The 26,416-nt window shown below is 39.0% G+C and overlaps 1 protein-coding gene across 1 annotated transcript in view; it reads left to right on the plus strand.

The window, feature by feature from the left end:
* The window catches only part of MKI67 (marker of proliferation Ki-67), a 37,458-nt gene extending 11,797 nt beyond the window's left edge, over window positions 1-25,661 (plus strand). Inside the window, 10 exon segments of the mRNA XM_030570231.1 lie at window positions 645-1,556; window positions 2,104-2,348; window positions 3,021-3,513; window positions 6,387-6,502; window positions 9,486-9,657; window positions 11,892-12,026; window positions 15,175-16,097; window positions 17,981-18,044; window positions 19,644-23,399; window positions 24,991-25,661. Of these exon segments, the coding sequence (XP_030426091.1) occupies window positions 645-1,556; window positions 2,104-2,348; window positions 3,021-3,513; window positions 6,387-6,502; window positions 9,486-9,657; window positions 11,892-12,026; window positions 15,175-16,097; window positions 17,981-18,044; window positions 19,644-23,399; window positions 24,991-25,130 (6,956 nt within the window). The 3' untranslated portion in view covers window positions 25,131-25,661.
* Window positions 25,662-26,416: the final 755 nt, after the last annotated feature.

Consider the following 26,416-nt stretch of genomic DNA (forward strand, 5'->3'; position numbering starts at 1 on the left):
AATTTATAGTATTGCTCTAAACAGGCCTACAAAGCCTAATTAATAAACAATTTACTATATCCAAAGAGTAACAAAACATTTATAAGCATTGATCAAATGGGCTAAATCCAGGAGTGCTGGGACTCATATTTGTCAGCTCCAACATTATCAGGCAGGTATTAGCAGAGTTTACCTTTTTTAAGTGCTTTAAAAAAAGTCATGTCATTCCCAAGTACAGACTTCAGCTAAACACCAATTTGAGACAGTTCGCCTTTATTTCCAATCTTAATCTAGATGAGATTTACAACCTCTTTTTTCCCCAAGGTTTTTCCTCCCTATCTCTTTCCCTCCTTGCTGACCAACAGTTTTTCCTTTGCATCATGGGCCCTAATTTTTGAGAACACACTGGTATGTGGGGTAGAAGGTCCATGTTGGATCTTTTGTTTAAAATAATCTGCAGAGGCCGCCTTTTTAGAAGTGTATCCTTTTTTCATTAGTTATTCTTTTAACCAGACATGCTCCCTGCTTCATTTTTTCTGGCTTTATATAACTCATTACTTTCCAAGCCTTTCTTTTACTTGCTAGTTAGGGTCTTTCTTTGCAACATGTTTCTTTAACCAAATGTAAAATAATTTCTGTTTTCTACTTTTATATTTATTCTACAGAGACTAATGCCCAGCAAATTTCATTATTGATATTTCCATCTGGTCAAGAGACCCAAACTAAGGAAAAAGAGACAATCATTGGTGAAAATATTGAACAGTCTAAAGTTAAAGAACAAGAAATAAATGATGTGGAACTTAATCAGATTTCTACTGAAGGAAATAGTTCTAAGACCAATGAAATAAGTTCTGCAAATTCAGGTGAACCACAGACTGGACAAGATCCATCATTAGGAGTTAAAGCAACAGAAATTGCAAATGAAATTCAAAAGAAGGATGTAGTGTGCAGTAGTGTTCGTGAGAATGAATCATGTATTTTGGGAAAAAATAATAAATATTCAAAGCAAAAAAGAAATAGTAAACAGCTTACACCAAGAAAATCCTTAAATGCAGAAGAAGTGCTAAAAGAAATTCATGATGAGACTTACTCAGTTAGCATAACTAAGGAGAGAGATTCTGAAACCGTTGGATTTTCTCCTGGGTATAGTAATTCCAAAAGCCCCAAAGGGAGTGTTAGACAAAGTAAAAAAAATTCAAATAAAAATCCATTATCAGAGTTATTAGCTCCGGAAAGGTTAACACCGAAAGATGAATCTTCTGCTAGCCATAAACATCACTCTGGAGCGCGAAGGGGAAGACGAATGAGCTCTGGCAAAGTGGCTGAAGAAACACTGGAGAGAGCTCCATCTCAAGAACATTACAAGAATGTAGATATTAAAGGTAGCGATGTTAAAGAAAAGCTGAGCACAGAGAACAACCAACAGAAATTAGAGGTGGAAGATGCTAATATTGTACTGGGACCTCACAGATTGTCATCAAAAAGAAGGTGCTCTGAAAGTGTTGCACTTCTGAGAGATGATGAAGTTGCATCAGAAAGAAATATTTCTAGCCTACCTACTGAAGAGAAAAAGTCAGGTAAATACTTTGTATGGTTAGGAGCTATATTTTAAATGTATTTGGGAGAGACTATCATGTTTTATGTAAGTGAAAAAAAAAATTATTTTTTTTTTTTGCTGCACATATATCCTTAAGTATTGTATGCACCTCTACGCCGATATAACGCAACCCAATATAACACGGATTCGGATATAACGTGGTAAAGCAGCGCTCTGGAGGGGCGGGGCTGTGTGCTCTGGCGGATCAAAGCAAGTTCGATATAATGCAGTTACACCTATAACGCAGTAAGATTTTTTGGCTCCTGAGGACAGTGTTATATCGGGGTAGAGGTGTATGTAATTATGGTTAACCATAATAAATACATTGAAATTGTTTGAGAAAATGTGAATGTAACTACATCTACTGAATTGTGCAAAACTAAGTTATAAGGATTTGTGCTCATTAAATGTGGCTTGAAATGTGCTTCAGACTTTAAAATGAGTAAAAATTAATTTCTAATTTATTTGTTGTAATGTTTTTTGACTTCATATATATGAAGACATTTTTCAATTGTAATTTTTAAAAGGTGAGACAAAGAGGTTACCTGAAAAGCGGAAAAGTGGAGAGCTTGAGTCATTACATCAGCCTTTTGGGAAAAGAAAGAGAGTGTCCTTTGGTGGTCATCTCAGTCCTGAACTTTTTGATAAAAGTCTACCACCCAATTCACCACTTAGAAGAGGTGCAATTCCAGCAAGGTTAAGCTTACCATTTGGAAATTCACCTCGTGCAGTTCTGAAGAAGGGACAGGGATTCAAACGTCTTGTAATCAAGGTAAACTTTAAAGATGAAAATTTAAACACCAAGGAAACAAATAGAAATTTTAAGTTTGAAAATTACAGAAAAGGCATACATGAGGTAATGTAGATACTGTACCTTCAGCTTTAGATGGTATTTAAATACAGCTATTTCCAGTGTAGCTAGCTCTTCAGTATTTTTGAACTTCCATGTTTGAAGGCCAGCTCATCAATGTCTTATTTGAGATTGTATTTTTACTATAAATTACATTAACTGGAATTGACATTTATTGGGAAACTATTGCAATTTGGACTGAAAATTGACTAAAGGAATAAAATGCCGTAAGCTGCAAAATAACAAATGAATTGTAGCCTGAAAATGTTTATCCATTGCTTGCACCAACTTGTGAATTAAGTTTAGTAAAAGATATGATATGTATCAAACTTAATGTAACACAACTGTTTAAAACTGAAATTTTAACCTACGTTCAGGTAATAAATGATTTACTTCAATTCTCATTTCTTACCCTTTTGACAGCTATTTTGAAATGAAAATGTTAAACATCTTTTTAATTTCCAAATTTTATTTTAAATGAGTAAAACAAAGTTTATTTCAGTTAATTTGATATGTTGAGCATGTATTTTTCAGAATTAGGTTAGAATTTGTATTTCTACTTTGTGAGAGGGCTGTTTTTTTTAATCCTATCAGGATCTTTCAGAGCATTTGCAGAGACAAAAATCATCACAAAAAAACTTGCCCGCCAGGAGGTCCCCGGCTGCCTCGCCGCCCGCCAGGAGGTCCCCGGCTGCCTCGCCGCCCGCCAGGAGGTCCCCGGCTGCCTCGCCGCCTGCCCTTGAAAAAATATCACCTAAGCTCACTGCAAACTCCCCATCAAATACACCATTCACAAAAGGACGTTTCTCTATTTCTCACATTAGCACACTATCTCCTACTTCAAAGGAGCAGGGTACTGCTGCAACAGAAGTTAAGGGAAGTGATGGAGATTTTACTGGAGTCAAGACACCTGAACCTTTTCATATTAACCAGGAACATCAGGTGTCTGTGCCAACTACACCTAAACAATTAATAAGGCGTAGTATAAGATTTTCTGCAAAGAGAACTCCCATGAAGAGGAGGAGCGATGCTGTGGAAATAATTCATTCTAAAAGAAGAAGTGGTGCTTCTAAAGCCAATTTGCTAGGTTTGTTTAAGTAGTTGATTTTGGAGACTACTAATGCTTCTTTAAAAACTGAACAGAAGCCATTAATTCCTGCATATGCATTATGATATTTAATTACATAATCACATACTATATTTTCTCCATGACCCCATTAGGGATATAAACAGTTAACCAGTAAGCATTAGGCTTACCGGTTAACCAGATTTTATCATTAATACTAGTGGCCCCATGTTGGACTGGGCCAGAGCAGCCCCAGCCCTCACCAGGACAGCGGGCCCACGGCCATGCCACACCAGCCAGTGGAAGCCCAGCCTTGGCCATGCCAGCCCCCCCCCCCCACCCCCCTTCCCGAGCTACCTCAGTTAACCGAAATAATTTTAATTGTTTAACTGGTTTACTTTTTTAACTGATATTTACATCCCTAAACCCCTGCCCTTTTTAGTGCACAGGATTAATTTAATCCTCATCATTCAGTATGTGATGCTACGTGTTGTTTTCTGTACATCCAAACCTTGCACTGAATATAGCTTTGAAGAGTTTAACGCTGGAAAGGACCATTAGATTATCTAGTTTGCCCTCCTGTATATAACAAGCCATTACATTTCACCCAGTTATCTCTTATTGAGCCCATTAACATGTTTGACTAAAGCATAACTTCCAGAAAGGCATCCAGATTTGATTCAAAGACCTCAAGAGTTGGAGAAACCACCACTGTCTTTGGTGGTTCATTCCAATGGTTAATCACCCTCATTAGTAAAAATCTGTGCCTTGAATTTGTCTAGCTTCAGCTTCTAGCCACTGGTGGCTCTTATACATTTCTCTGTTGGATGACAGCCCTTTAGTATCTGGTATTTTCTCCTAGTGAAGGGTACTTACACACTATAATCAAGTAATCTCTCAACTTTTGTTTAATTAACTAAACGTATTGAGCTCTTTGTGTCTCTCATTGTAAGGCTTTTTCTCCAGTCCTCAAGTCATTTTTGTGGCTTTTTGTGCATACTCGAATTTTTCAAGATCCTTTTTAAAATGTAGACATTGGCACTGTATGCAGTATTCTAAAATCTATATCATCAGAGGTAAAATCACCCCCCTACTCACTACTCCCCTGCATTGTGTTAGCCTTAGAATAAAATCCATTTCACTAAAGTGACATTCAATTGTCTTTAACCACAAAAACATCCTTTCTGTTCCTGTAGGCCCCGTGTTTGGGTCACTACATACTTTCAGCTTCTTCAACAAATGAGGCAGGTGTCCTGCATCATTCTGTGCATAGGATGGATGGTGTTTGGGGAATTAATCAGTTGTCTACAGGAGTCCTTTGCGGGGTGGGGGAGGGAGGGAAGTGGATATGAACATGTAATTAATAAGTATCATAATACATATAACAAATTGACTGAATTAAGAGTGCATGGATAATGTCTGGCAGTCCCCAACTTTTTATTGGTTGGTTTTGTAATCTGATCATTCTTTAGAAATAGTTTTAAATGTAATTTCCTCAGCTTTCTAAAAATGCAAACTGAAAAGATAAATTCCATCCTGTAGAATCATATTCCCCCCCCCACCACTTGGATCAGCAGCATGACTGGAACTTTTAGTAGACAGTACAGACCTTAACCAGCAGAGCTAATAGTAACTAGTAGTAGGAGTAGGCAGTTGTCTTTTGTGAGTGGAGGAGATTCACGTTCCCAGTGGATTTTGCAGCTATTTGCTGACAGAGGGACGTGGCTGCTTGGGTATCCTGTCTCTTCCTTTCTCTCTTCACCCTCCCTCCACTGCCTCCAGGTTATGGGGAAGAGTGTGCTGTAGTTGTATAAACCAGTGGCTCTCAATCTTTTTGAGCACAGGACCCATTTATAGATGTGTATGGCCTGTTGCAACCCAATAAATAGTCTGGGGTGGAGACCTGGGGTGGTTTTGGTTGGGACCTGCCCAGAACTCACAATGGCAGCTCCTGAACTGTGGGCTGGCTGGGCTTGGCTCATGGCTCTGGGCATTGCATTCTCTGGTGTTGCAGTGCTGCTTAGGTTCAGTCCCACTCCCATAACTGGATCAAATTTGTGTGAATGGAGTTGCAACCAGGCTAATGAGGTTACAGTGCCGTTCGCTCAGATTTGACTTACCCAGAGTCCTGTCGTCATGATGACTGGGCCAAACCTGAGTGGTGCTGGGACCCCAGAGGTTGCAGTTCCTGGAGTGGCTCACCTAGCCCAAACAACTCTGGGACAGGAGCTGCCATGCGACCCTTTGAAGCATTTTGGTGACCCAGTTTGGGGTCCCGACCCATAGGTTAATAAACCCTGGTGTAGTTCTTTCTGGTCTTATCCTTACCAGTCTTCTCTCTCTGCTCCTATCCTTGTATCTTGTTCCATTCCCACTTTGCTCCTGTCTGTCCGAAACTTTCCTGTTCCCTTTCTGGCTATCCTCTGTAGAGGAGCAATTGTAGAATATTTTGCTCAGCTCTGGTCAGGAGCTTGCTCAGTGTGGCTGGCACAGGGCTCGATGGAGACAGCACATACCCAGTGTAGATGGAATCTTTGGTTAATTTTGTTGCCTACCTCTGAGCACGTGCAAATAGCAATTATCAGAAGCCTATAATTCTGCCAAAATAGGGTGGATTTTCACAAGGACCAGCAGCCAAATTTCAAGTCCTTGCTCCAAAGCAAATGATTAAAGTTTTGCAAAGATATAAACAACAGAAAATAGGGCCTTATAATGGAAAGTGTTATACAACCTCAATTATAAATGTTACTGCCACCTCCACCTGTAATTACCAATCTGAGCAAAGTTCCATAGGAAATGTACTTTAAATATGGGAATTATGAGGAAATAACTATGGACTACTGTTTGCACACTTGAGAACTGTTCTCAATCTAATTCTTTTTTTTGCATTCCAGTTGCAAAATCTTGGGCAGAAGTGGTGAAGTTCGGTGTTGCAAGACCACAAATAAAAGCTGTTAAAAAATATGTTCTCAAAGGAAAATCAACCAAGAAGTTAACAAAATCACCAAAGGTATTTTTATTTAAAATAAACCGTACTATTTTCTGAATGCATAGCCTCATCGGCATTTAATAAATTTTTAGTCCGCTTCCTTGTCCGCTAAATAGCCTTCAAGCACTGATACACATCTCCTGGATGGCTCTAAATGTGCTAGATTCCAAATATTCTTTCTTGATTCGTGAAAGGACAGGGCCAAATTTGCACCATTTTTTTTATTGTATTGATATATTAAATACAGGATTTAATTGAAACTAAAGAATGTGTACCTTTAAAATATTTTGATATCCACAGTGAGATATAGTATTGTTCAGCAGAACTAATGGAAGAGACAAGGTTATCGGTGATCTCAACCTCTTTTATAATGTGGACCATTTCTGAAAATAAAGGTCTTGTGGATCGTTTTCTCTCATACACCCAGTTTTATATTTTCCTGTATCGACAGACTAGAAATCTAGGACTTTAAAGTTATTAGTACAATAAAAACGTAGGTGTTTATTGCTCAAACATGTCTAAGGTTCTTTGGAATTTAGTCCTGTGTTTGCTACTTCTCCGGTGTAACTGTAGTGAAGGGGGAGATGCTTTGTTTATTAAAAGTCCTTTGGAAACACAAATGTTTCTGGACTGATATACTACTCTTGTCACAATTAGTTCATATTACAAAGCAATTTCTGTTAAATGTGCCTTAATAAAGAAAGCACTATTGCGTCTGTTTTTCTGCCTATTCAGTTGTCCAAAGACTATAATATATTGTTTTCTGCCTTATTTTAAGGACTTGATCTTTCCTTAGTTTAAACAAAGTGTTTGGTTTACCTAACTTTCAAGATAAAACTTCCCTTCATTTTCTGCTTACAATGGTACAGGACAACAGCAGTATTCTGTTCTTGTCCTTCTTCCTTAGTTGGTATTAATATAATACTTTAGTTTGTATTCATCCAGCAGACATCAGGTATCATTGAGGGGAGTATATGTGGAATGGCTAATTAGTCCACTGCGGTGTGTTGAATCTTTTCTAGTACAATTGAAACTGAATTTCTAATAAATTTTAATTTTGTCATAATAATATTTAGAAAAATTTCCTTCAGTTAAGTAGAGTGGTTTCGTATTAATGTTCTGCAGTAGCATGTTGTAAACACAGTTTGATTCCCAGAATTTGGCTTTTTGTGTCCACAGAAACTGGGCCTTTGTCTAAATCTGGTTTGTTGTGTTGTCAGCAGAAGGAAAGTTGTCACACCTGCAGGGCCAGGAGGGGAAAAGAGGGAGGCAGCTTAACTTTTGTGTTCAGTAAGAAATTGATTATAACAAGCAGTAGAAAATGTTGATTTATTCAGAACTTTTTGAATTCTTAAATTGTATGCAGAGTTTTCTAGAAGTTGATTACATTTAGTACGTAGGCATTGCTCTTTGACATATTTCTAGCCAGATTTTACCTTTGAGGTCACCATTAAATGGTTCTCCCATTCTGGGTGCCAAAACATTGATAGAGTAAGTTTTTTTTTTTTCTCTTCCTCCCCATTTTCCAAACTTAACACATGATGAGAACTATAAGGAACAATTATAGCAGAAAAATGAAAATAGAGCCTTACAAAAATTGCTTTTTAAGATTAAAACATTTGTGATAGGGAATGGGCCAAATACGTATTTTATACTGCTCTGACTAGGGTGGAATGATTTAAATCAAAGTGATTGAAATCAGCAAGCAGGAAACATTTATTTCAATAATTTTAATCTTTATTTGTATTTCTTAATGGCTTTCCTAAAGAACGGTTGATTTTTTTTTCCATTGCTTTGTAACCAATAAAACATGTTGATCTGCAATTAGATGTAGCCTTTACACCAGTGACTCTCAACATAGTACATATTGTGGGCTGCATATATGGCCCAGAATGTGTAACCTGGCAGGATAGAGGCATCCAGGACCCTGAACTCCGGACCCCTGCTGTGTGTGCTGCCTCCCCTGACTGGTTGCCCTCACCCATGCAGCTGCCCCGACCCCAGAACTCCTGCCCTGGGGGGGGGTGGGGGCAGGGACAGAGCCTGCAGAGCGGGCTGGTGTCCCCAGGTTTCCACAGGGCCAGCTAGCTGCCCCAGATCCCAGGACCCCCGCCACGCGGGCTGGGCCAGCCGCCTGCCCCAGTCCCCTGCTGCATGGCTGCCCAGGCCCCTGGGGCCGAGCAGCTGTCCTGGACCTCAGGGACTGCCGGGCCAGGTGGGAGCCTGACCCCCCCCCGCTTCCCGTGCTAGGCAGCGGGGCACCCCAGACCCCTCCCCCATGAGCAGCTGGGAACCCGGACATAACCGCAGCCTTTCGCACACAGTGTGCTAATTGGGCTGCATGCAAGCTATTAGTTGAGAACTGCTTTACACTGTATTTCAAGAATACTTGTGATATGTCAAGCTCTATTTGGATGAAAAATTCAATTAAAAATGCACAAAACTGGTATTTTAAGATTTTTTTTTTTTTTTTTTAGAAGTTCAGTATAACTGCCTTTAGCATGCTGGAATACATAAGAAAAGAGTTTTGTCAAAACATGTTTTGCATTTAAAACTAACCAGTAAATTATTATCTATAGTTAGTGAATTGAACTGATTGATTCTGGTCATTGTGTGCTTCAAGGTCATCCACCCACACCAAGTTTTTATTTGTTTATTGGAAGAGGAAAATAAGTTTTCCTGCTTTTTTTCATCTCCCAATTGCTTTCTTAGCTTTGCATGAACTATTTATTGAACTGAAAGTGAAGAAAACTTTCTCTCTCTGTCTGCAGAAGAGACAACTGCTATCAAGAGCTAGTTTAGTACATCAACAAACTCTGGTTCTAGGTTTACTGTATTTTGAAAAATAAACCTGAATTCATTTAATTAAGCCAATTTAAACTAAAAATCCATTTTTTTAAAAATGCACAATAACATTGGTGCAGGTTTGTGTGTGGATCTTATCCTGTTTTGGTTATTACAATACATTCTCACTTACTGAGCAACTCTGTTTTTCTTTCTACAGACTCCAGCAAGAAAAGTAAAGGGTCATTTTAGTACAGGTCATGCAGATTCTCCAGCTACAATAGTGATAGGAAGAGCTCATACCACCACAGTGAAGCTGATTGGAGAGGCCCCTAGAGTGGTCAAGAATTGTGCTTTGAAACCAAACATGGATATAAATGAAAGCTTCACAGGTAATTTGCACACTTTTTTTTTTTTTAAATTAAGCCACGTAATTCTTCCCTTATTTCACTTCATGTTGGTTGATAAAAGCAATTTCTACTTAATACAGCCTATTGTGTAACTTGGAACATGTTAATCTCCTTTACATACTAGAAAATACTTTTATGTACTGCAGGGACCATAACTTTAATTTTTTTCGGCCTTGAGTTTAACATCTCAACTTGAACCTTGTATTAGGAGGGTTTGTATTTAATTTCAACTTCTTGAAAATGAGCAAACTTTGTCAAGGTCATTGCTGTCAAAGTCACTACCTTCTAGGTCCCTCCATTGTTCCCCCCCCCCTTCTGCTGCACCAGATACAAACTTCCTGTTCTACCCTTCAAAGTTGAACACAGTTAAATTCTGCAGTATCTCTCCTTAAAACAAGGTTAACTGCTCTCTTAACTCCGCCAGTGATGCTAGAGTCCCCGTTGCCTGGTTTTCTACTTTCTTTACACTAGTGCCTTTATACTTTCTCCCATACTGCACTTGCACGTGGGGAAAACTGCCAGTCAAATCTGTAAAACTACCACTTTACGTGTCTTAACTCTCACTTATATTGTAATGAGTAAGGCTATGTTTTAGTCACGAGTATTTTTAGTAAAAGTCATCAACAGGTCACTGGCAATAAACAAACATCAGTTGTCCATGATTTGTGCTAAATAACCCTGACTAAATCTTGGGTGCTCTGGGATAGGGGGCGGCAGTGTGTGGCCCAGGACCCCCGGTGATGATGCTGGGGGAGATGGGGGGTTGGCCCAGGACCACCTCCCCCGCTGCTGGGGAGGGGGGCGCATGGCGATCCAAGATCCCTGCTGTGGGGGGAGGTGGAGGGTGGTGGCCCAAAATGCTGGGGCAGCCCCCAGGCCAGACACACCAGCTGCTGCAGAGGTCCCGAAAAGTCAAAGAATCTGTAACTTCCGTGACAGACTTAGTAATGAGTACTGAAAACTGCCATATAACAACTGGCAAGTAGTAAGCTGTGATTACTGCTACTGATTAGTATAATTTTTAGCCAATCACTACTAAAACATCCTCTTACTTCCTCTCCAACTGGGATCACTTTTTTTTGTTTTGTTTTGTTTTTAAATGCGCCTGTTATATATTGGTGTCTAGATAGTAAGTTCTTTGGAGATGGACTTTCATGTACTATCTTTGTGCAGTGCCTAGCACAACTGGACTCAAACTATGTTTTGGCATCTGACAGCTGCTGCAGTGTAAATGTTATTTGAGTGGTATCTCAATCAAATATTATTTTAATGTATAGTTGTAATTATTTAAATTTGTAATACTCCATACATGCATAGAATCCTATAATATTAGGGTTGGAAGAGACCTCAAGAGGTCATCTAGTCCAATCCCCTGCTCAAAGCAAGACCCAACACCAGCTAAATCATCCCAACATGTGTGCTTTCTGTATGTCTGGAGCACAGTTGTGTAAACAAATTGGGCCATCACACTTTGATGCATCAGTAAAGTATGTCTCTAGATAAAACTTATATGTAGTTTAGTATAGTAGTGTTTCATTGTTTTACAAATAAAAATAATTACATTCAATTTATTTAAAATGAAGGTAGTGAAAAATTTAAAAGCAGGATGGGTAGCTAACAGCAGAAAAATGTTAAACTTTACATTATATTTGGATGTCTTGCTGTATAAAATGCTGCGTGTCCACTTTCTCTTTGTGGTTAATTTAGAGCTTCTCACAGTGAATTATCAATATCTCTTGAACTGAGTCTGACTCTCACACACATACATACACATACACACACCTGTTGTGCAGTGCTTACACAGGTACATGGTATTTTGCAGACAATTTCTACTACTCAGTTCTGCTGTACTACATCCTTATTGTTCTAGATTTGGGTTTTTTAAATCTGGGAAATTAGTCTTTATTCAATCTGGGATGAAACTACTAAACTGACTCTCATTTGTGACATAACATATTTCCAGAGGTGACTTGAACAATCAGTGTATTAACATATTATATCACCTACCTCCTGTTATAATGCCTCTACTGTGAATCAAAGGCATAGACGTGAAGTCATGTATGATTATCTGCCCTTAATGTTACACTGTGTGGTGTACTATTTGAAGAAAGGAACTAAGTCACAGTGTTTCATTTTATTTTGTTCTGCCAACTGTATAACTGTAAATCAAATTGTAAATCAATGCATGTGCTAATTACTTTAAATATAATTAATAGGAATGACTGAGATGTTTAGAACTCCAGTAGATGAAAATCAAAGAAGTCCGTCTTTGTCTGCTGCTCACAAGACTGATTTTACACCATCATGTGCTGACGTAGAAGGCTCTGAGGTACACACTCCAGAGGAATCTGGTATGTTTGTTTCTTTTTAATAGCCCTGTGGAAAGGGAGTGAGGGTTTATGGATTGCATACAAGAAAAGTAGACTAGTGCTAAGCTTAGTCAATTATTCGTTTTGTTTGAGCCTATGCAGACTTAGTGTAGAGTGAGAATGGGGCAGGTGGCAGTTCGAGGTAATTCTGAGATAGAAAGCAGCATTCAACCACCTATCTTAAAAGATGTATTTGTAGTCCCAACTATTTCTGAACTGGGATGAGCCACTTCTTCATTAAATTATTGTCCTATGGAGTATGGTGATTTCAGAATGTTGAAGCATGTGTGGTTGTACAAAATGGGTGTACAAAATGGGTTTAAAGCTTTGAAGAGTTGGTATGCTTCAACAAAATGCAATGAATTGTTGAATGCAGACACAACTAAGCCCAATGCTTGTGTTTTAAGATAGGGCGAGGGTGGTGGTGATGGAAAAGGTGAAGCCCAGCATGAGAAGTCAAAAGCCATCCAAGGTGGAAGGATGATACTCAGTAGGCACCTTCCTAACTTTCCCGCACTTCTTTGGTAGGGTTTCCTTCCTTTCTGTTGTAACTCTTGGTACTAGTCATTGGGTTGCCATAAGGATCAAAGCTAATATTGTCCCAGAGAGATCAAATGAGATCTCGTTTCTTCACAGTTTAGCAAGAATTACCTTAATATAGTTCTTCATAGGTAGAATTCAAGAATAAATCCTATAATATACCAAAACTTTAGAATTGCATTTCCATTTACTTGAGAATTTGGAATATATATATAAAAAATTACAAGGTGCAAAACCTCCATTCTACAGCTTTCTGATGAGAAGAAGGCTTAATATAAATAAAATAAACGGTTATATTAAGAGCACTGTGTATTCCACAAGTACTAAATTTGCTGCAAAATTGTGTTATAGAATAAATCCAAGGTTGATTGGTTTGTTTTAAGATTTCTCTTGCATGGCTTGTCTATACTTGACTTCTTTCCCTAAAACTCTCCACTGTCAGTACCACCGTGCAGCTCTCTACCCTAGTAATAGCAATGGTGGGAGATATAGGGTAGACAAGGGGACAGTGACCACTTCAATTTTACAACACAATTTCAGTGTGGCTGTACTGCCCCTAACCTTGCCAATTGGGGTGGGCATCAGGCCCACCAGCAGGTGTTCCTGGTCATGCTCATGGTCAGGTGTTGCACATGTCCCCAGACAGGAGATGCAGACAGCTGCATGGAAGGGATTGGGGCAGTAGAGCCTCACCGGAGGAGCTGCCAGCAAAGGATGCTGGCTCCTGGCAGCAGCAGCCCTATGTTCTGCTCCTTCTGCCACTGTGGTTCCCAGGAGATCATTGCGGTCCTGCAGATACCAATTTATATCCACGGATATCCTCATTCGCAGATATAAATTAGTATCCATGCAGGGCTCTACTGATCCAGTACCTTCCTATGTTATAGCTACTTGTGTTAGCAACCTTGAGAAATTGTAGAGAAAATCTAGTGTAGATACAACTGCTCAGTGGTTTGAGCATTGGCCTGCTAAACCCAGGGTTGAGAGTTCAATCTTTGAGGGGGCCACTTAGGGATCTGGTGCAAAGATTGGTCCTGCTTGTGAAGGCAGGGGGCTGGACTTGATGACCTTCAAGGTCCCATCCAGTTCTAGGAGATTGGTATATCTCCTATTATTATTATTATTATAACTGTGGTTAACAACAAAAACCTTTCAAACAATATTTCATATATGAACTTGACAATTGGTTTTCTGAGTCTACAGACAGACAAATAATAGCAGTTCGAAGTGAAGCAAATTTCAGTATCAACTTCTACTGCCTTACTGGTCACTTTAATGTGCTTATCTTGCACAAGTTTTTTTGTTCCCCACGCCTTTTCCAGTGCCAAAAATGCCAAATGTCCGCTTATGCCAAAAAATCAGCTTCCACCTGATGCTTTTATAGTAACTCCTCACTTAACGTTGTAGTTACATTCCTGAAAAATGCAACTTTAAGTGAAACAATGTTAAACGAATCCAATTGTCCCATAAGATTTAATGTAGATGTGGGGGGTTAGGTTCCAATGAAAATTTTTGGGGGGCAGACAAAAGGCGTTATACTGTATACTGTACAGTACTCTATTGTACTGTGGTTGGGAACTGCCGCTGGCTTACTCCACACAGGCACAGCCCACTGCAAGCAAGGACGCTAGGAAGCAACTTTGCAGCAGCAGCGGCAGCTTCTCCGGAGAACAGGCTCAGATTTTGCTGGGAATGCTCCAGGCCTGCCTCTTCCTGTCCCTGCTCCACTTCAGGCCCACCTCTTTCCACCCCTACTCCAACTCCTCTCTGAAGCACGCCACATCCCTCCCTCCCCACACAAAGTCCTAAGCGCTTCCCTGCTCCTGCCCCTCCCTCCCAGAAAGTCCTAAGTGCGAAGTGCTGGGACTGACAGGGAGGAGCAGGGAAGCGCCGCGTCTCCACTCCTCCCCCTCCCTCCCAGAAAATACTAAGCACTGCTAACCCTAGGACTTTCTGGGAGGAAGGAGGAGGATCAGAGACATGGCTCTTCCCCGCTCCTGCCCCTCCCTCCCAGAAAGTCCTAAGCGCCGCCAAGCAGCTGTTTGGCGGTGGGGGAAGCACTAGGAGGAGGTGGAGAAGTAGAATTTGTGCAATTCTCCCTTGTAAAGTTGCTGCTTTTCCACAGAATCTTACAAGCAGGCAGCCAAACAACATTATAAGGGAGCATTGCACAACTTTAAACAAGCATGTTCCTTAATTGAGCAGGGACATAACATTGAAACAACATTAAGTGAGACAGTGTTACATGAGGAGTTACTGTATGTTATGCATTTTCAAAACAAAGTTTGCAGCATGTTTAAAATTTAGGGACAGTATACAAGAAATTTAACTTAATATTGGATTAAATAACAGAAGGAACACTAGTTATATTCATTTTTGTATTCAATTCAATTAAAAAATTACTTTAAAATGAGTGCAGTGCCTTCGTGTTATTTTTCATTGTTAATTACCAAGTTACTTGTTTAAATAAGACTAGATTTTTGTGGGAGGGGCAGAATCTTTGCATGCCTGATACTACTTTAGCAATTTGCATACTCGGCTTCCTTGCTTAAATTTCCTTTAGAATTACATAAACCTAATTTTATTACAGGAGAGATGGTAATATCACCATTAAGTACCTCAGGCATGTCACAACAGAGAAAAGATTGTCAAGATGTTGTATCTTGCTTCCTGAGGGTGGAGAAGTCTCCAAATTCTGCTTTTGTGGCTGTTAAGTTAAAGCAGACTCCTAAAAAAGAGAGAACTGTACTGGAAAAGAAGGTGGAAATGAATAATCTGTTAGTAATGCCAGAAAAGCATGCAACTGAGATGAGAGTGGGAGCTAAAAGGCTTGTGAAGACTCCAAAGCAAAAGATGGAACCCGTCGAGGCCCTCTCGGGCGTCAAAAGGCTCTTGAGGACTCCAAAGCAAAAGATGGAACCCGTCGAGGCCCTCTCGGGCGTCAAAAGGCTCTTGAGGACTCCAAAGCAAAAGAGCGAACCTGTCGAGGCTCTCTCGGGCGTCAAAAGACTTTTGAGGACTCCAAAGCAAAAGACCGAACCTGTTGAGGCTCTCTCAGGCATCAAAAGGCTCTTGAGGACTCCAGAGCAGAAGATGGAACCTCTTACAGATGAAATTGCCTTAAAAAGATTACTAAAGACTCCAGCACAAAAAAAGCAAGTAGTAAATGATCTGATGGGAGTTTGTTTTATGAAGAGAACACAAAAGCAGAAATGTCAGCCAGCAGAAGACATGATAGGGATCAGCCATATGAAAACATCTAAGCAGAGAATCCAATCAGAAGATACGATAGGAATCAAAAGGCTATTGAAGACATCAAATGAAAGAGTTGAACCAGTAGAAGACATGTTTGGTATCAGCAGACTACTAAGGACACCAAGGGAAAAATATCTACCTGTTGATGACTTTGTGGGACTGCAAAAACTTATGGCTGAGCCTAAACTAAAATATTCAAATTCTGAACTGGATTATGCTGGTGTTAAAGAAATGTTTGATACACCAAAGGAAATTAAGGTAAAAGATCTTGTTATGTTATTTTGATAATTTTAATTTTAGTCAAATTCATAAATGTTAAGACTAGAGGATACCATAAGATGATCTATACTGCCTTCCTGGCTATAAAATGTCATCCAGTTTACCTCTGTGTTGAGCTCAATAACTTATTTGGCTGATGTATGTGTTCCAGAAATAATGCTAAATAAGTTATTGAGCACAACACAGGTGCAGTGGTGGATTCTCCATCTCTTGATATCTTCTAATTAGAATCCCATCAGTTCCCTTGGTAGCTTGTGCCCGTGGTTGTTAATTGCTTTCATTATTAAAATTTACGCATTATTTCTAACTTGGATTTGTCTGGCTTCAGCTTCCAGCCACTGATGATTCTTATGTCTCTCTTTGCTAGATTAGAATTCTTCAGTACTTGAAATTTTCTTTCTGAGAACGTACTGTAATCAAATTGGCTTTCAACCATTTTTTATAAACTAAGCAGATTGAGCTCTTTAAATCTCTCACTGCACCCTTTCCAATTTTTTAACATTTTAAAAACATGGACATCAAAATTGTATGTGGTTTCCCAGTACGGGTTTCACCAATGCTTTCTACAGAGGTAAGATCATTTCCCAACTCTTGCTCACTATTCCCCTGTTCATATGTTTAAGGATCACAGTAGCCCTTTTTGCCACAGTGTACTGAGAACGCATGTTGTTTTGCCTTTCCTCTCTGACCTCCTAAATCCTTTTCAGAATTACTGCTTTCCATGATACAATCCCCCCATTCTGTAGATACAGCCTGCATTGCTTGTTTTCTAGATGTGTAAAACTTTCCATTTGGCTGCATTAAAATATATTGTGTTTGAATGGGACCAGTTTACTAGGTGATCAAGACCACTCTCTATGATGTCAACCCTGTCCTGCTTGTTATTTATCACTCAGTCAGTCTGTGTCATATGTAAGTTTTATCAGCAGTGATTGTATATTTAATTCTAGATCATTGCTGAAAATGTTGAATAACATCAGGCCTACCACCAATCCCTGCAGAATCCTGCTGTAAATACCCCCATTTGCTAACAGTTCTCCATTGACCACTGCTTTTTTTTTTTTAAAGATCTGTCAGCTGGTTCTTATTCTATTTAATGTGCTTTATTGATATTGTATAGTGCTATTTTTTTAATCAGAATGTTGAATGATACTAAATCAAAAATGCCTTACAAAATTCTTAAGTATCTAAACAATTACCTTTCTCAACCAAACTTGTAATCTCAAAAGTGGATTAAATCAGGTTTGTTTGACAAGATCTGTTTTCCATACAATCATGTTTACTGGAATTAGTTGTATTTCTATCCTTTAATTCTTTATCAGTTGAATCTCATTTCAGTTTTTCAGTTATTTTGCCTGGGTTTGATGTAAGACTAACCAGTCTATAGTTATCTGGGTCATCCCGCCTGTCCTTTTTAAATATTGGCACATGACCACTCTTCTGGACTTATGGCATTTACCTGCTATTACAAGATTTATTAACAATTATCATGAGCAGGCCAGAGATCTTCTGAGCTAAGCCTTCTAGGGCTCTTGAGTGCAAGTTACCAGAGCCTGCCAATTTAAAAATATTTAGTCATAGCAGATGGTTTTTTAACATCCTCCCTTAGTTAGTAATGGGCTGGAAAGTAGCTCATCATCCTTATGTGATTAAAAGTATATTGTCCTGCTTCTTTTCAAATATAGAACAGAAATGTTAATACTTCCTGCCTTTTTTGCATCATTAACTGTTTTAACATCTCCTTCTAGTAGGAGGTCTATACCATTATTAGCATTTCTTTTCTTCTTAATATACTTAAAATCTCCTTCTTGTCCTTAGCCCTGACAGCCACAGATTTATTGATTACCATTTAATTTTGTTAGGTCAAAGTTACGGATCTCATGCAAGAAAATAATTCTCTTCATATTGATCCTAAAAGTGAACATGGTAAGTACAAATGTGAGCATTTTTAACGCTATTATTTATAATGTATCTTAAATATGTGTGTTTTTGGAAATGCCAGATAACACAGAAAATACTGAATTTAGTTTGTGCAGTGATAATTTTGAATACTTGCTGCTGGGAATTGGAATTTATAAACGTAGTATGCTGATAGTAACATTTGTAGATCCACCAGCACGAAAATCCTGCTGTTAAACTTCACTTAAAATTAAATCTCTTTTGAAAGACTATGTTGGGTAAGAATGTTATCTATTGAATCACCCTACACTACCTTGTGCATTTAGCTGTTATTTTCTTATTTGTACTAAATACAGCGGTACCCTTTCCTTAATGCAGGATCAACTTCCACATTTCGTGACTTTTTGGTTTTTGTATGTAGCTTTAATATTGCCTTAATGTAGATTTTGCTAAATATATACAAATGAGATTAACACGATTTTGTGCTGCGTATCATTGGGATCCCAGGTCACCTTTCTTCCAGCTCAGCCTTCTCTTTCTGGTTATGAATTCTCCTCTCTGACTCTTTGCAGCAAACTCTCATCAACTTGGGCTGGTCAGAGGGTTGAAAGGTTCTCTCTAGCTGAGGAAACATGTCCCAGAATGAATCTCCCAGCCTCACTGTCAGGGGCAGCTCCAGGCACCAGTATGCCAAGCGTATGCCTGGGGCGGCAAGTCACGGGGGGCACTCTACCGGTCGCCGTGAGGGCGACAAGCAGGTTGCCTTCGGTGGCATGCCTGCAGATGATCCGCTGGTCCTGCGGCTTCGGCAGACCTCCCTCAGGTGTGCCGCCAAATCCGCGGGACCGGGGACCTCCTGCAGGCAAGCCGCCGAAGGCAGCCTGCCTGCTGTGCTTGGGACGGTAAAGTACCTAGAGCTGCTCCTGCTCACCATTTTTAAAAGCCAGTTCTAACGCCTCTCCTGTCCTGCTAGAGAATTTCCACTGCTGCAACCAGCCTCCCTGCAGACCACCTGGAATAACTGGATTCTTACAGCCCAGGCACCCTCTTTAGTATACCCATTGTCCTTCCAGAGCACAATCATTAAATGTTAAGGACTTCTTTTGATTTTTCTGTGTGTGAGAAACCTTCCACCAATGTGTGGTATATGACAATGTCATTGTCAGCCAATGGCTGATTTAATGGATGAGAGAATTTTATACATAGAATCCATAAAATCAATCAGAATTCATAAGTTGTACAGAGACAGATTCCCTGAATCATCGTAGTAACCGTAATTATATCCTTTATCAATGTTTATTAAACAGTCATGAAATAATCATATCTAAAGTATCAAATGTATTCAAGTTTCTCTCATTCTAAAATATCCGTATCCCAACCAATAAAATAACATTTGTTTCCTTTTCCTGTGTAATCAAAAAGCATTCATTGTTGAATCTGTAGAAGTCACTCAGATATCTTATTTAGAATATTACATATACGTTAACTTACCATTTTAATAGAATCAGATAGTCCTATCCTAAGCTTAGAGGTAATTTTCATCAGGCATGTTGTGCAGTTATTTTACTAATTTTATTCTTGATCCTTTTGTTCTGTGTTTTTAATGAAAAATGTTACTTATTTTAGAATCCAGAGGAAATTATGAAAGAGAACTGAAGCGAGAGAAAAAAATGGAAGATTCACTTGAAAAAACATCACTCCCATTTGTGAGATCAAGGAATAGAAACATTAAAAATGAACAAGAATTGCAAGAAAGCCTTGAACATGCATGTATTTCACCTAAGGCGTCAGAAATTGTGAAAAATATAGAAAATATTGAAAAAGAAAAAATGAGTGATAGCTCTCAGACAGAGAGCCATAATCTCTCAAATTCAGTAATCTCTCTTTTACTTGCCAAAATAGATCCAGTTCAGGAACCAGCTATGCAATTGCAAAGAGAATTAAACCAAGATTTGAAAGATAGTGATGATAAAGAATTGTTTTTTGAAAATTCTGTTGCCCCACAATTAAATCTTATCCAGGAATCTATCGATTTGTCCAGTAAAGACAAAAAATCTGCAAGGGCAAAACAGCAGAAAATAGAAATAAAAGAGAACCCCTTGTCGCTAAGAGAATGTGAAGAAAATCTAAAGAAGAATGTAAATGTACTAGAATTACCAGTTCTGATGAAAGAGAGGATTGAAGACCAGAAGGAAGAGGCTGTTGCTTTCACTTCTGTAGTTAAAAATCTAGGAAGAAAAAAGAGAACCAATCAGTGTATGCAAGAAGAAATTATTTCAAAAATTCATGTTCACAAACAACTTGACAAAAATAAGGAAGCTGTTTCCTCAGTAGAAATAAATGGAACTTTTCATAGCTCCAGAAGAGGTAAAAGGAGTCTTGAGTCTCATGATAAAGATTCTTTAGTGCTACAAAGAGAAACTACAAGTATGAAACAGAATTTGCAGACTGTGCCTCAGTCTGTCACAAATCAGATTTTAATAATGGAAAATGATCAAAGTCTGAAGACAGCAAATGTATCTAGTAGCAGTAAAAATGTAAGAGGGCACCCTCTGCAAACAGGGCTTATAGCACTTGAAGATAAGTCTGATCAAGATAGTGTACAAAATAATGAAAAGGTGGCTCTGTCAGTTAGGAAGAGGTCTACAGGGGAGAAAAAATTAGAAATGCTAGAATCATTAGTTCCAGCTAAAAGAACCAGAAGAGGGAAAACTGAAGATAACAAACAGGGATTTACAGAGGATGCAAAAGAAAAACCCCAAAGACAGACAACAAGGAACCCTTGTAGAGCAGAAACAGAAAAGTGTATACAAACAGATAAAAAGGATTTTGCCAACAGTATCATTGAGGCTGCTGCAGTAAAAGAATCTGAAATCAATAAATCAACCCTTGAAATTATGGTAACAGAGATGAAAGGAAGAAAATCTTTAAGAGTAAAATCAAGAAAGCAATTAGAGGAAACAAAGAACGTAAGTACAGAGATGGGACCTGAAAATGTAAGATGTGTCCAGGAAACCAAGAAAACATCAAAAGAAACTGTAGTTAAAACACACAAATCTATAAAAAATGAGACCAAAGCATCTCAGGGAAACAAGGAAGCAGAAACAGGTCAAAGCTTAAAGTTAAAGAAGTCACATTTTGAAAACACAAATGAAGCACCACTTGATGTTCGTAGCTTGCAAGCAAACAGGAATTCAATACAAAAAACTAATCAAACACATGGAAATAAGAGAGGTCAAAAAGGTATGTTGGACATTAAGGAAGGTGAATTTGCCAAGAATGAAAAAATGATACCACAGAATATATCAGAAACTGAACCAGAGACAATTTCTACAAAAGACTCCCTAGGATCTCTACAGACAGTGCAAAGTTCCAAAACCAAGGAAGCCTCAAACAATCCAACTGCTGCAATGGTATACGGTCCTAAAGATGATGAGAGAACTGTTTTTAGACGTGGAAAGAGTATAAGGAAAAGTGATGGCAAACAGGAAGCATCTGAAACCAAACAGATAGAGATTTTAGAAAATAATCCTACAGAAGCAAATGAAAATATACCAAGAAGGGACAGAGGGAAAAAAGTTCATTTTGAACTTGAGGAAGCCAGTTCTGCTTCTCTCAGAGGAAAACAAATTTTACCTGAAGGTAATGATAAAGACCAAAATGAGACTTCAGAAAACATTCCTTCTCAAGCAAATGAAAATCTCTCAAGAAGGGGCAGAAGGAAAGAGGTTGATCTCTCACCACATGCAGTTAGTTCCACTTCTCTTAGAGAAAAATACAGCTTGCCAGAAAGTGATGCCAAAAAAGAAGCTGCTAAAAAAGACCAAGATGCAGCTTTGGAATCTACTGCTTCCCCAGCGAAAGAGAATACATCTAGAAGAGGCAGAAGGAAACAGGTTGATCATAAAGTGCTAGCAGCTAATTCCACTTCTTTTGGACGAAAATTCAGCTTGCCAGGAGATGAAAATGTGCCATTGGAAGCTATTATTTCACCTACAAAAGAGAAACTATCAAGAAGGGGCAGAAGAAACCAAGTTTCTCTCACATCTCAGGCAGCTAGTTGCACTTCTCTCCAAGGAAAAAGCAGCTTGCCAGAAAATGATGGTAAAGAGAAGGTCCCTAAAGAAGACCAAAATGTGCCTTTGGAAAATAGTACTGAGGCAAAAGCTAATCCACCAAGAAAGGGCAGAAGGAAACAGGTTGATCTCACAACACAGGCAGCTAGTTCCACTTCTCTCCGAGGAAAAAGCAGCTTGCCAGAAAATGATGGTAAAGAGAATGTTCCAAAAGAAGACCAAAATGTGCCTTTGGAAAACATTACTTCCCAGGCATCAAAAAGGGGCAGAAGGAAACAGGTTGATCTCACAACACAGGCAGCTAATTCCGCTTCTCTCCGAGGAAAAAGCAGCTTGCCAGAAAATGATGGTAAAGAGAAGGGTCCTAAAGAAGACCAAAATGTGCCTTTGGGAAATACAACCAAGTCAAAAGCTAATTCACCAAGAAAGGGCAGAAGGAAACAGGTTGAGCTCACAACACAGGCAGCTAGTTCCACTTCTCTCCGAGGAAAAAGCAGCTTGCCAGAAAATGATGGTAAAGAGAATGTTCCTAAAGAAGACCAAAATGTGCCTTTGGGAAAGACTACCGAGGCAAAAGCTAATCCACCAAGAAAGGGCAGAAGGAAACAGATTGAACTCACAACACAGACAGCTACTTCCTTTTCTCTCCGAGGAAAAAGCAACTTGCCAGAAAATGATGGTAAAGAGAAGGTTCCAAAAGAAGACCAAAATGTGCCTTTGGAAAATATTACTTCCCAGGCATCAAAAAGGGGCAGAAGGAAACTAGTTGATCTCACAACACAGGCATCTAGTTCCACTTCTCTCCGAGGAAAAAGCAGCTTGCCAGAGAAGGTTCCTAAAGAAGGCCAAAATGTGCCTTTGGAAAATATTACTTCCCAGGCATCAAAAAGGGGCAGAAGGAAACAGGTTGATCTCACATCACAGGCAGCTAGTTCCACTTCTCTCCGAGGAAAAAGCAGCTTGCCAGAGAAGGTTCCTAAAGAAGGCCAAAATGTGCCTTTGGAAAATATTACTTCCCAGGCATCAAAAAGGGGCAGAAGGAAACAGGTTGATCTCACGTCACAGGCAGCTAGTTCCACTTCTCTCCGAGGAAAAAGCAGCTTGCCAGAAAGTGATGGTAAAGAGAAGGTTCCTAAAGAAGACCAAAATGTGCCTTTGGAAAATACAACTGAGGCAAAAGCTAATCCATCAAGAAAGGGCAGAAGGAAACAGGTTGATCTCACACCTCAAGCAGCTAGTTCCACTTCTCTCAGGGGAAAACGCCACTTGCCCGAGGATGAAAAGGCAGCCAAAAAATTAAAATCAGGTATGGCAATGATTTTATTGTCAGTTACCTAATATAATTGTTTAATTTTTGAAGATGGGTGAATGCAAACTATTGCATGCTTTAGATAAGAAAGTTTATCCCTGATCTTGCATGTAACTTTATGTTGTGAATAAAAGTGATAAAATTTACATTACTGTAGATCCCAGTACTTCAATCTTAAAAATTTGTTGCCTCAGGGATACTTAGTACATGTTTGTATAGCACCTAGCACCTTTGTTACTGTAAATCTGAAGTCCTCAAAATTTTTCGTATTATGAATCACCTTCCCCTCAATCTATTTGCAATTGTACAACATTTCTGTTTCAATTACAACAATTGTTAACATGAAAAAATATTAGGAAAATATTTAGATAACTGTTTTCAATGTGATAGTTGTCAATTGTAAAAGATCACCGTCTCTTTCAACTTATGTATGTTCCTTCTCATCCTTCCTGGTCCCCTCTTCCCCTGCATATGCTCTTTTGCTGTCTGATCCTCCAATCCCATGCTCATGCTACCCTCCCCCTTTTTTCTCTTTACATTTGCCCTTTTGTCTTGTTCCTTTTTCTCAATCTTTTCTCCTGCCGTCTGGTTCCCTTGCCTGCTTCCTGCTCCTGCTATACAGGCTTGCTTTGGTGCCTGATCTTCTGCTGCACTAGGCACCTGATTCCTTTCTTCTGGACAATGTTCTTCTGCTGGAGGTCATCTTTCCACCAAGCAACTTTTGACGGTAGCTACCATCTCTGGTGCCATTAGTGACTTTGTTCTGGGATCAGCACCTGTTTCCTCTGGATTTGAGATTCCTATGCAGTTTGTCTAGTCTTTTCTTTACAATGAAGAGCCTGACCTGCCTGCTCTTTGTGGACCCAAAACCACTGCTGTATATTCTAATGCAGGGTTTTCCTTTGCTTTAATATTTTTATTGGGTGTCTTTTTTTAACTCGTATGTAAAAACTAAAAAATCACTAAAATAAAGTACCAAATTGGGTTTATGGTATAACTTTGGGACTAATACTGGACAAAGACCCCAAGAATCAAGTGCAGCCAGTTATTTTGGTTGGAACCTTAGCCTTTAGTAAAAGGCTTAAACCCACAAGGCAGCAGGAATGTTGGCAGCGTGCTTACTGAATGGTGGCCTGTCACAGCACTTCTTGGGACATTTATGGTGATTTATGAGTGTCATCTGCTGCTCCACCATAGGCTTTTAGTACAATCATCAAATTGTCCATGACTGCTTATTCAATAGGCTTCCCTGCATATATCACAGCTGACCACAGTATCTGAAGTCCGTTTGTGCAGAATGGACTACCATGGTTGCAAAATGGCACATAAGAAAAATAACTAGGTTTAGTGCACTTATTAATGTTAATCTGGTTTCAGAAATAGCTGTGAGCCTTCAGGGATCTATTTTAAAGGATGCTGGTTGTGCAAAAGTGTAGCTTTCATAACTGGTTTCTTGTTTTCCTGGGTATTGTCTCTGGGATATATTTATTAGGGATATTTTTCTTTAAAACAGCATAGCTGAATATTTGAATTTCAGCTCAAAAGTTTGATTTATTATCCAAATTTACAATTAATATTTTTTTTACAGAGTGTGGTGAAAGTATAACTCTGCAGAAAGAAACAAGAAACAAAACTAAAGGAGAACTTGGCCAAGGTGGTATAAGCATGATTCAGAGTGCTGGAGGAACAGAAAGGAAAACAAGAACAAGTGCAAGAACAAGAAAATAACCTCTTTAATAGTTGTAGAGCCAGTTTTGAATTTTTTTCAGTATTTGATTTTGCATTTTTTTACGTACTTAGATTTGATAGAGTTGTAAAGCATTCCGTGAATTTAGGTATAATGGAGATATGTTTATCTGTTTATATAAGTAGAAGAGATACCTCTTTAAATGGCATAATTCAGCCAAATATATTTGCTTTCCAAACTGTTGTGAGCTTGTGCAAATTACAGCAACCAAAAAAATTTGTGTGCCAACACTGATGCCTCCTTTCATTGATGATCATTTCAGCAGTCTGGAAGTTGTATTACTTTGCTGAATCTGCCCATATGTAATTGTACGTTCTTATCTAGTTAGCTTAATTTTGGGATACTGAAGTTTTATTTTTTCATGAAAGTTCTGTAAATATCCTTTTAAAAAAGTCTACAGGTTTTTATTGGCAAAACTATTATGTGGGAATTCTGATTTAACAGCTTAAATTGACTACTGCAAAAAATGCAAATAGATTTTTATAAGAGTTAATAAATTTTGTAAATGTTAATTAGATATGTGATTTTATTTTGTGATTTAAGCATACTTTTAGTTATAAGTATATTAGGAAAACTCAAGATTTATGTATAATTACTATTTTTTCTCACAAGCACAGTGTCAGCGTTATTCCCCCATTCCTCTAAATGACCCAGCAGGTTTATGGAAGCATGTCTTATATATGATGGGTCTCCTAGAATATTGGTTTTCCCCTAGTTTGTGGGGGAAGACTGCTATTTGCTCTGCAGCAGGTCCACTTGTACATGATTGCTAACACCAGACAGCCTGCAGAACTAAATGGACAAAGAGTGGGCATCTTAAAGCAATGAGGCTGCTCTTTCCCCAACTCCTCCTTTTCAAAGGAGTGTTGTTCTGTGTTTTGTATGCAGTTAATTTAACATCATCCAAGTGTTTTCAGCATCCAAGGACCATGTAGATATGTACACACTAACTAAAGACTATTATTCTTATTCGAGTGATTGCTCATGTGTATTCCACAGTAGGTGTGCATTCATGCCACGTGCACTGATGCTGGAGGTTTATCCCTAGCAGTACTCATACTGGGGGGAGCATCGCTGCTACCCCTGGAGTGGTGCCTCTATATTGCGCTATAAGGGGAGCTGCGCGTTCCCCCCACCCTCAGTTCCTTCTTGCCGCCAGTGAAGGTAGTCGAAACGTCTTGCTCCAGGCTTGCTGCAGCTTCTCTAGTTGACCTTAATGGTACAGTTACTTTTCGTAGTTTTTCAAGTAGTTAGAGTGGGTTCGGGG

Source organism: Gopherus evgoodei, chromosome 7 (assembly GCF_007399415.2).
Source record: "Gopherus evgoodei ecotype Sinaloan lineage chromosome 7, rGopEvg1_v1.p, whole genome shotgun sequence".
In the NCBI taxonomy this organism is placed as follows: Eukaryota; Metazoa; Chordata; order Testudines; family Testudinidae; genus Gopherus; species Gopherus evgoodei.